The sequence below is a fragment of the Drosophila erecta genome, unplaced genomic scaffold (assembly GCF_003286155.1).
Source record: "Drosophila erecta strain 14021-0224.00,06,07 unplaced genomic scaffold, DereRS2 tig00000021-arrow-pilon, whole genome shotgun sequence".
Lineage (NCBI taxonomy): Eukaryota > Metazoa > Arthropoda > Insecta > Diptera > Drosophilidae > Drosophila > Drosophila erecta.
In genome coordinates this window covers 10,021,514-10,032,757 of record NW_020825198.1, presented here as the reverse complement: position 1 = coordinate 10,032,757, position 11,244 = coordinate 10,021,514, and the positions used below count along the sequence as shown (strand labels likewise).

At 45.2% G+C, this 11,244-nt stretch overlaps 3 protein-coding genes across 3 annotated transcripts; 2 read left to right on the top strand and 1 right to left on the bottom strand.

Annotated features, from left to right (window-relative positions):
* Positions 1–3,858: 3,858 nt before the first annotated feature.
* On the bottom strand, positions 3,859–7,690 carry LOC6546020 (acid sphingomyelinase-like phosphodiesterase 3b). The gene is made up of 5 exons (XM_026978142.1): positions 7,684–7,690; positions 6,929–7,626; positions 6,392–6,584; positions 5,983–6,274; positions 3,859–4,859 (listed from the first exon to the last, which is right to left on the bottom strand). The coding sequence occupies exons 1-5, from the start codon at positions 7,688–7,690 to the stop codon at positions 4,589–4,591; spliced, it is 1,461 nt and encodes a 486-aa protein (XP_026833943.1). The 3' UTR covers positions 3,859–4,588.
* A 336-nt stretch (positions 7,691–8,026) lies between these two features.
* Positions 8,027–8,925, top strand: LOC6546019 (probable insulin-like peptide 4). Its single transcript, XM_001972195.3, has 2 exons — positions 8,027–8,366; positions 8,424–8,925. Exons 1-2 carry the CDS (start codon positions 8,201–8,203, stop codon positions 8,678–8,680), a joined length of 423 nt encoding a protein of 140 aa, XP_001972231.1. The 5' UTR covers positions 8,027–8,200; the 3' UTR covers positions 8,681–8,925.
* A 1,189-nt stretch (positions 8,926–10,114) lies between these two features.
* On the top strand, positions 10,115–10,907 carry LOC6546018 (probable insulin-like peptide 3). Its single transcript, XM_001972194.2, has 2 exons — positions 10,115–10,381; positions 10,459–10,907. Exons 1-2 carry the CDS (start codon positions 10,204–10,206, stop codon positions 10,644–10,646), a joined length of 366 nt encoding a protein of 121 aa, XP_001972230.1. The 5' UTR covers positions 10,115–10,203; the 3' UTR covers positions 10,647–10,907.
* The last annotated feature ends 337 nt before the right edge of the window (positions 10,908–11,244 follow it).

Sequence of the window (11,244 nt, the reverse complement as noted above, 5' to 3'; positions counted from 1 at the left end):
TAAAAATTTTTTGTTAAAAGAAAATCTGAAATTTATTTTACAATAATTTTGTAAATAAAACTAAGCAGTAATATGCATTGCTTATTGATGGAATGAGCAAGAAATGGAAAGAGTAACCCTTTTATTTTTGGAAAATGCAATTAGTAGGTGCATGCGTATTTTTTCCAGTGTGATATTCGAGCACGGTATTAGACAGGCGTCTGTTGGCACACGTTTCGATATTTGTTCGTTATCCCGCCCATTGTTTGTGCTTTGCGTATTTTTAGTTCTCATCTGCTTATATTTTTGGAAATTTTGTTTTGCCATCAAGAGCAGCGGCACCGCGATCGTCAGAATCAGCAACTTAGCGCTGTTTTATTGTTGTGCCCCGCCATTTCACAAGTTCATGTGCTTTCGGTGCGCTCAAGCACGACAATTAGTGCATTCAGTGAGTTCTCGCCATCGCTCACCTGTGCGCCCCACCTGTGCCACTTCGCCCACTTGCCACCAGTCACCCCCCCGCAGCACACTGCTCCTGCTCCTGCGGCTGTCAGCGAAATTTAACCCATGCACAAAAAGCTCCGCTGCAGAGCACCTGACAGGCAACTAAGCTGCCTGTATTTCACGCTAGGAAGCCAGCAAAATATAATATGTTTAATGTTTGTGAATGATTAATGGCACATTAGAATTGAAATTGTTTTTGGCCGCGGCAGCAACAGCGGCGGCAGCGGCAGCGGCAGCAGCAAAAGAATCTCAATCCGAATCCAAATCCGAATCCAAAGCGCAACGGAGCAGTGTATATATTGCTATAATGTGCAAATATTTATAATGCCCCCAACTACCATACATGCCAAGCTCTTGGCTGCTGCTGCTGCCTGAGTGGAACAGGTGAGTGTTTATAATGTATCGCATATGCATGGCCAAGTGCGGAAAAGAGGCAAAAACCAGGCAGAAGATACACAGAAATCGAATGAGTATGTGCCCATATAATGTAGTGCCTTGTACACCACACGGAATTATATTTATAATATTTACAATTTACTAAAAGTTCCAATCAGAATCGTTCAGTCGAGTTGGTTCGTTTTAGTTTTTGATTAAGATGAAATGTTGTAATTAGCAAAACTTCAATCACAGCTATCTGTCAGCTTGCATAAAGTGTAATTTTTACACTTTGATAGTGGAAAGTGTAATTTTGCTGAGTATTTTAATTTATTCAAAATCCTTTCCGATACCCCCAAGCTTTCCATTATGAGTCATTTGGGAAACCATTTCGTTCCGTGTATTGTATATTTTGCGATACCATCTCGCCGAGTATTTGCTTAGTCGTGTGTATTATTTCGGCTGCCAAGTTCCAAGTGCGGCTGTTCATGTCCTTGGGGTCCCCAATGCGTTATGATGGAAGATGGAAGATGGAAGAGCGGCCCCCAGCCGATGCCGGCAAGCCCCAATTCAAGTTAAAATCCAAACGAACTTTGCCAAATTGCAAAAGCCGCAAAACCAAAACATTTCGTCGCCTGCTGTTGAAGTTCCATCGAGTTGCCCCAAGGAGCATTGATGGGTAGGAGGGTCCAGAGCACCCCAACTTCCCCCCAAGAAAGCCGTATACTTGCAGATACAGTACCCCAGTCCCCTCAGACACCAACTGCTCCGCAAAGAGTTGGCAGAATTTCTTAATAAACTTTAATGACTGCGGGTGTTCCGGCATGTGTTTGTCACTTTGGCACTGGGTGCAAGTGCAACTTTGATGGACTCGGGTTACCTGAGGACCGGCTCCACCTGCGCATTGTTGCCAACTAGGTGCTGTTCTAGCCACAACTGCTGGCTCCACGGGGTCGAAACAACAAACTGTTTAATTTGGCAGTTGGCTGATGTGCGCTACTTGTTATCCAGAAGCGTTTGTCTTCGCTACTCATTCCGCCACATTTGAATATTAAATGAATTGCCAGCAAACAAGATAAATCATAATTTTGTTGTAATTAAAAACATGCCAAACAAACTGTTGCAATATGCATGTGCGGCGATATCAGCCAAAATAGTTTGCTTGGGTTTTCAATAAACATCAAACACAAATTAAACATAACTGCGGCGAACTAGTTATTGGCAAATATTTAAGTTATTGCTGAATGTACACAACAAAATAACTAAGATAATAATTGCATAATAGCACATTATATTACTAAATCTTTCCCTCATATTCGTTTAACTAGTTGCAATTAGTATTCAATTTTTCTACACCCAAACATTGCGCTTTGTTTTGTTTTATTCACACAAATTAAACGTCAATAAATAGAATTGAAACTTTAAAGTAGTTTTAAATTAATATTCTGCTTCAATTGAATTACAATGATATGGCCAGTTCAACTCGGTGTTTGATCCTGATCGGGAATATATGTACTTAAACGCTGTACTTCACGTTGTGCATTCTTTTCAACGAATCTAGTATACCCTGTTACTCTACGAGTAACGTAAAATCAATCCTTCAGGTGGCAATACTTTGGCATCACCTGCTGCCGCAAATTAAGCATTGACTTATCGGCCGAGTACTTTAAACTCCCTCCGGAGGTTTGGGCCAAGTTGTGAAAACTGCTAGCCAAGCGCCGCATCCTCGAGGATGGCCGTTTCAATTTCGCCTATAATTTACTTGACCATCACGTTCCGGAGTCACGCCTGCCGCTGGAAATTGGGAGGTGGGTGGTCAGTGGGATGTTAGTGGATACAGAGTGGGTGGTTGGTTAGTGGGTGGTTGGCTAGCGGGTGGTTGGGGGCAGATAGTGGGGGGCAGGGCCGTGCAAGTTGCTCGTGGGGTCATTCGGTGGCCGCTCATGCATTACTTATGAATCGACTCGGGTTGCGATACAAGGTATCTTAGTTACCATTGACGGCATGTTCTCAGATACCAAATTGGACAACATTCGAATCAAATTCAAATCAGAAAGGCATTCATTTGCATGCGGATTGAATTTGCAGATAGATATACCTATCTATTATGCATATAATTGCACTTGGATATCCATCTTTCAGTGCCTTATGGGAAACTGAGTTCGCTTGGGGAGTGCAAATTGCCGAGGGAGCACTCCTTAAATTTTCTCTAACGACCTTTATGTGCACCTTTATGGAAGTTTTGGGAACTATGTGACTTACCCAAAACTTTGCAAAATGGCAGGGAAAATGTTTAACTTTTGCAGTTGTGTTGCGCTACGAGTTGTGAAATATTGAGGTATTAGGAAATTCAGGGAGGAAAACTGAGCAACAGTATGCTGAGTGTATTTTGGTTAAGCTTATAAAGCAAATGAATTGAGAACTGAAGAATGTATAACTAATTTATGAAGGCAATACCACAAGACCATGCTCATGTATGCTTTTTAATACTTGTTTAACCATAATACTTGATCAAAAACTTCGGCCACAATGGTTACTTACAAATGGCATTAAAATCACATGATTTTTTAACGAATAAGTATCAACCATAAATTGTTTTCTGAAGAGTAATTTATCCCTGATAAATACTCAATGATTTCCGGTGGATTTACTGCGAAATGGTGATGCGGAATATCCCCGCAACACTTCCTCGCATCCATATGCATGTTCCTCTGGATCCTCTGGACAGTGAGACTCCTTCGACTTGGTCAGAGGCGATTGTCAATGACTTTTTTATACGACTGCGCTGCGGTTTATGCCGTTTAATGGCCTGGCCATAAAATGTGCTGTAACCCTCGAATTTTACCCGGAAGCCCGAACAGCATCTGCAATCGTTTTATTTAACTGCTGACTTGTTTGCGCAAATTAACACATTTATTTACAACACAATTTGTTGCTTAAATATTTATAGAAAGCGGAGACGAAGCGCCGCCAACGGAAAACAAATTGAGCAAGGGCAGTAACATTAAAAGTTTTCGTTTATTTCATATACAATAAGTACATCCAGATAAACATATACGTATACATATGACACACATACATATACCCAAGTCCATACAATACACATACATATACATATAGGCATACACGTATATATCCGCGAATACACGTGCAGAGACGATTCTTTGTAATCATATCACACACACAAACGATATGGCACGCATACTGGCTCATATGCAGCATAATTGAGAGTAAATTAGCGCTATACTTGTATATAGGAATTGCTCGGCCAAGATATCCTTCGTCCTCGTCCTCTCTCTCTCTCTCTCTCTCGACTTTTGTTAGCTCACCCATTCCTACGTATATCCATTACTATCTATTTCCGCATCGCGGCACTCAGAAAAAACGACTCAATGGTAGCATGTGCCACTGAAATCCTATTTGCTGCTTAATTTAAAACTGAAGATAGAGCAAACTGAGTAACGATACAACTAAATGTAGTAGTAGGACTTAAAAGAATGAAACAATTACCCTGTTGCCTAAATTCAAACATCGCGTATTGGAATTGACCACAATGAACGAGTACAACATCACATTTGGAAAGGACCTTCTCCGTTTACTTCCACCTTTGAGCCTGGAGGTATTTTTAATGCCCTCATAATTTGCCTAGAAGCTGTCATGTTTTTTCTGAGTGCCTGCGCATCCTGGGGCCTTGCCCCACGCTGATATGGTTCCGCTTAAGCGAGAACGCTTAAATTCGCTGGATGTGGCAATTGTTGCATGCCCCTGACCACCGCCCCACGTGGAGGCCGTAAAAAACGGCGAGCACGCCGAGCAGCCAGCTCCAGGATGTGGGCATTAGGGCGGCGGGGGCGCGTCCTTGCAGCGCCAGCTGCTCCTTCTCCAGGCAGAGCCGGAACTCGTCGTAGTCCAGGCGCGTGATGGCGCAGTAATGATTGAGCATGCAGAGTCCGGGGCAGGCCGACCCGGAGTGATATCGCACGGCGTTGGCTCGGTGGTATCTGTGGCACAAAAAAAACAAAACGGGAGTGGTGAAAACTGGGTAAACTGAATGGCATGGAGCATCGGCTCCATGGGTGTATGAGCGTCATTTGGAGTCCCTGTTTGCTTTAGCCTGTATCGCCGGCCAGGCGGGCTTTCATAAATGCTCTTAGCCGGGCCGCTATCTGCCATTTGGATTTACATATTGCAACACCTCGTGGGCGTGTAAAAGTGGTTCGGCGGTGTCCTGATTGAAGAAGTCCGCCGCTGCCCCTTAAATTGTGCTCTAAAAAATGGTCTGCAGTTGCGGTTTTCAGTAATGGAGAGTGTTTATGTGCCGCATGAATAAAAATTGTTTTTTGAAATGAAGTTATTGAACGCAGTGCGATCCGTTCCACATAAGACCGCTTTTAATAATGTTTTTGCTCCCAACTACCAATGGATTATTTATAAATGTATATCTTATTGATCAATAAAAAATGCTGATATAATATTTAAGTCAATTGTGATACGGGTGATACTGCGAATATCTGCGAAATGCGCAATGAGTGATAAAAAATTATAATTGCGAACAAACGTTTTCAGCGGATTTAAATTTTTAAACGGATTTATTTTATTTAAACAGCTTGCACAATAAAACTAGCACTATTTTTTGCCAACGGACTTTGTGAAGTGATAACTGGGCCGTAAAGGGGTATCGGATTAAGGAAAAAGTAAAAAGAGGCCTACCATTTTTTAGGCAATTACAAACGAAATGGTTTACGGAAATAATACGATTTATTTGATTTTTAAATGGTTTATTTTGCGTACAAATTGGATGAGTCAGCCGGTAAACGATTAAAGTTAAATTGGTTTTTGCAGAAAAAAATGCGCCGCCTTTTTGGTTTTCTTCAGATGGGTAAATTAAGCGTTAAATTGAGTTTCAGAAAAAAAACCTAATCAAAATAGGCCAGCTTAATTTTCGAATGCTCAGTTTTAAAGTCGTTCCAGCGGTTTACAGCTGGAAGTTATCCATTTACTTGTGCCCAGATACCCAAACAATATTTCCCCTTGTATCTGTGGCCCGCAGAATCAAATCCATCTGTGAGCTCCAAGGATTACCGGCCAACTCAATCAACACGCCTATACATCCACTTGCATTACCTGGTGAACCAGGAGAGGTCGGTGCCCGTGAAGCGCTCGGCGAAATTGTGCAGTGCTCCGGCGGAGATCTCCGGCAGGGCGTAGTAGTGCGTCAGGTTGTACTCCGGCTGCCAGGTGGGCTCGTTGGCCCGGTTGGCCAGTGGTAGGTCCAGCCAGAACTGCGTGTAGTCCAGCACCTGGCCGCTGCCCGTGTCGAACTTGTAGAGCCGCAGGGCGGGATTATTCGATGAGCCGATGCCCGCCTTGCGGGGCACAATCGATGGGGCAATCATCAGCCACGAAATGGGAATGCCTGCCAGCGGAAGCGAATGATTAGTTGTGAGCAACAATGTAAAGAGTAGTAATCTTCAAGGTATTGGCATAGATCTGTAGAAACTCATGTGCACCAATGGTCGGACTAATACTGAACCTTTGGCATCGTAGATCAGGCGGAAGGTGTCCGAGTGGAGGTGGCCGAAGAACTGACCCTGGATGACCGGCGCAAAGCGACGCACCATGTCCAGGTAGCGCTGGTTGTTGCGCTCCGTGAAAGTCAACTGGTTGTGCTGGGTGCCCAGATGACGTTCATCAACACCTGGCGGCATGTGGCCCACGATATATACCTGGATGGGACGAGAGTCAACAGAGTCGGTTCAGTGAAATGAAATCAATCCTTGTTGCAAATTAAATATTATAATTAATCAAAAGGGCAGCATGCTATCCGATTGGATTTACTGGCATGCGATAGCCTTGGGTCAAGGCGAAAAGGTCAAAAATATGGAATATTTACATGTGCACCGCGTTATCACGTTAATTCTCATGAAAAACATTGGCTTTACGAGCTGCCAACATTAAATCGCAAGTTTTCGCATACAATTTTTCACTAAATTAAATTTGGGTCTGATTTAAAAATCGGTTTCTCAGCAGGCATCGTTTATAATAGAACTAAGTTCAAGTTTATACGCACCGTTTCCTGTTTCTCTCTGGACTTGGTGAGCACCTCCTCCAGCCAGAGCCACTGTTGCTCCGCCAGCAGCTCATCCTCTGCCGAAATGGAGCTCACGGATGCCTTGGGCTCGGCGAAATATTCAGCCGGCCATCGCAGACTAAGCGATGCCCTGGGATCCGGATCGGGATCAAGTCGCATGAAATTCGTATTCAAAGCCACAATGCGCAGACGACTCTTGGTCTGTTCGATGGAGTAGTAGCCGCCCTGATCGAAGGTCACCAGTGCCTCGGAGGGCAGCCAGTGGCGCCACAGTTCGCCCAGTCTGCGATAGCTGCCACTGCCGTCCTCGTGGCCCAAAACCGGAAAGATGAACTGCGAGGAGAAGCTGCGTCCCAGCAACTCCGTGATGTTCCGCAGGATCTCGTGCTGTTTCTGCTCGGAGAGCGGCTGAGCGGAGTGGGAGAGCGCATCTCCTGTCCACAGGACGAACTCCACATTGTCGCCCTGCTTGGCCTTCATCGTCTTCACCGCCGATTCAATCAGACTCCACGGACTATCGCAGTTGTAGTGGCCAAAGGGACCAGGTGGCTCCGATGCCGCACTGTTGGCATTGGAGCCGGAAACCGATCGTGCTAGCTCCCAGCAGCTCCTGTAGATGTCGCCCTGCGTGGAGTACAGCGTGTCCAGGTGGAGGTCACTTATGTGCCAGAAGTAGCCTGTCAGCAAACAAGTAGAATCAGGTAGGTAAACCTTATCAGCTTTTAATGGTATACTTGTCATCAAATAAAAATCTGTCTGGTTTATAAAAATAGCACTTTTGTTTAATCTACATCCCAGTTTTACACAACAAATTAGCATTCCCTGGCGAATTTCGTGCGTATTTCCCCTCCGTAGAGTAAGGATCGAGATTAGACTTTGACTTTGGCTAAGTCGGGCAATTCCTGGCCGGGAAAAGCCATTTTCCTGCGCCGGGCATTTGCCCGCCGGCTGGTCGAGCGACAAAAATAAGAAAAACCTGGATGTACACAGGGATCTCCTGCAGCTGACTGGTTGACTGACCTGGCCCGGCTCTGCTTTCTACCTGGCCGAGTACGTGAAGCCAAAAAGTCAATTAGCGAGGCAACATTTTAGGCACCGGCCAACGCCAGGGATCAGTATCATTTGGCATGCCCAGCGATCGGTTTGCCAAGAGCACGAGAAGTTCGAGATAGGACCGAATACCAGAGACATAGGAGGCATACCTTTTATGCCCGGCGAGAGCACGGACGGCGGAGTGAAAGATCGAGCAGGATGAGCCTGATTAGACTGGGACTGGCGCTGCTGCTCCTGCTGGCCACCGTGTCGCAGTTGCTGCAGCCGGTCCAGGGACGCCGGAAGATGTGCGGCGAGGCTTTGATTCAGGCACTGGATGTGATTTGTGTCAATGGATTTACACGCCGGGTCAGGCGGAGCAGTGGTAAGTTCGGATACTCTGCATATTCCACTGGCGCCCATCTAACCTCTTTTCGACAAGCATCAAAGGATGCTAGGGTGCGTGAGCTAATCCGCAAGCTCCAGCAGCCGGACGAGGACACCGAACGCGCAACGGAACTGGGAAGGGTGAAGGATAAGGAGAAGGAGAAGGATGCGGATGCGGATACGGATATGGAGAAGGTGGAGCCACCGGCCGGCGGCAGTGGACGCAAGCTGCGACGCCACCGGCGACGCATCGCCCACGAGTGCTGCAAGGAGGGCTGCACCTACGACGATATACTGGACTACTGCGCCTGATGGCCAGGATGGCAAAACAGATCCCACAAACCAGATCCCATAAATCGTACACCAGATGAACCCGTCAGGGCTGAGATTTTGTGGCGGCAGGGAGCAACACGCGAACGGCAGGCATTTTGCAATTCATTTTCCTACTACACTTAACCCTTAACTATAAACGTAATCGTATTTCCAAATATTTCATTGTAAAATTTCTAGTGGAGGCAAATAAAGTTACTCTCCAAGCAGCAGCGCAAACAAAAGAAGAGTCCCTGCTTTTTTCCTCATTTCCTTTCTCCGCCAGCGGCATTCCAGCTGTGCGGCATGGGGAATCCCGGATTATCCACCCAAAACCACCCATTCAGTACCTCGAGTGCGGTGCCCTTGTTTTCCGAGAACAATAATGAAAAATATGAATTTTTAATTAGATGACGTTCGGCTCTTAATAAGCAAAACAAAAGTTGGAGACAAAACGAACTGTGTTATACACTCTGTCCCAACTTTTTGTCCCAACTTTGAGTTATTATCGAAGTAGCGATATCACAACAAGTAAACAACTTCCAATCAGCAGCGGCATTTTCCACAGATAATACCCTATTTAGCGAAGGGTTTGAAATGATAATAATGCCGGGCTTACAGGTACTAATCTACCTGCTTTTCGCGGACGGAACGGCTCAGTTGGCTTATCATTAGCCAAAAGGGACTTGGGGAAACCATAAAGTATCGAAGGTACTAAGCCAAGATAATGAGATAGCAGAAGGCGACTTTATTGTTTTCCACTCAAAAGCAATTGAATAAGTTGGCACTCGTTTTTAATTGAATGAGCATGAATGACTCGTTTCGAGAAGCTCTAAAAGTCCCCATAAAATGTGATGGCTTTTGTTTTAATTAAATTTAAACTAGTTTATGAGACTCACATCAACAATTTTTCATTCCAAATATTTTCCGGTCTTAAATTATTTCATGTATATCTGCTTTCAGTAACGCCACTTAGCAAATGTGAACTTTAACATGCATAGAACTATAGCTAAACCGCTGAATGGGAGTTTATGAACTTTTCAGCTAAACTTTCCGAGCCAGCTGAAATGGATGAACACCCCCATGTGCCGAAGGGAACGCGATGCACGTCATTTTGTTTTCCAGCCATCCAGATCCGTGCGCTACTTCTTGGGCGAGAACGTAAACAAACGCCAGCTGATATGCGTAGCCACCATTCCGCCATTCAGACATCCCACGCCAGCCCGAAGGATAAATAACAACCCACACAATAACAACAAATCGGGACGAGAAACTAGACCACACCACGCCAGACCAGACCAGACCAGACCAGAGCTAACTGACACTACGGCTAACGCACTTTGACAGTGCTCAGACGCTGGATACAACCAGCTGACATCCAACTCGGATCGTATCCGATTTCGCACCATATATAATCCTCTGCCGATGACTGGAAGCCCAACAGTTGAGGCCGGGCCACTTGGCAGACATACAGCACACTGCCCGGGGGACTCACGTATCCATACTCAAGCACCACTCCATCACCCATGGGAATCGAGATGAGGCGGCGCCAGGGCAGGAGGATCCTGCTACCCAGCCTGCTCCTGCTCATCCTCATGATCGGCGGCGTCCAGGCCAACATGAAGTTGTGCGGCCGTAAGCTGCCCGAAACCCTGTCCAAACTCTGTGTGTATGGCTTCAACGCCATGACCAAGAGAACTTTGGGTAGGTGTGAGGATCGGTTCTGATCAAAAATAAATTGTATCTGAATATGCACTTATGCTTTCACCCAACACCCGTAGACCCCGTGAACTTCAACTTAGTCGATGGATTCGAAGACCGCTCCCTGCTGGAAAGACTGTTGAGCGACAGCTCGGTGCAGATGCTCAAGACCCGACGTCTTCGGGATGGAGTCTTCGACGAGTGCTGTCTGAAGTCGTGCTCCAGGGATGAGGTGCTGAGGTATTGTGCTGTCAAGCCCAGAACGTAAGCCCATGGAACTAGCCCACTGACGACACCTGCGATGACTGGAAAGGACTGAAAGGACTTTCCCCGCCTGGGGAAAGCACTCACGTATTCATAGTGGTTAAGTCGTTATCGAAGCCTACTCAATTCCAATTCCAATTTCGGATTTATGATATATATGCACATGTAACTGGGATGTATGCGCATAATTTATGATCGCAATTCAGAGACAGGCACGCGAAATGAATCGGAACACGGGATGTTATGCATGTAGATATAATGTGCAGGGCCTGGGTATAAATTATTTAATAATATATTAATAAATTATGTATTCAAACTGCTGCAGATTGGCCAACTTGATTGGTAATTAAACGGGTATTACATTGATTTTTCATTGTCGTTCATTGCAGTTAATTATTTATTGAACAGCTGCCGGATTTCTGTTTGCAACTATGTTGAAAAGGAAGCCGCCATTTTTCAACAAACTCTGCCGATTGTAAAGTGTATTTAAGTGTATTTCCATTCAATGTCATAAAAGAATTAGTATAGAAAAACCTACGTTGAACTGGATTTTGGTGTTTAAAGCCTCTAAGATATTTAAAAGATCTTGAGCTAAGACATCA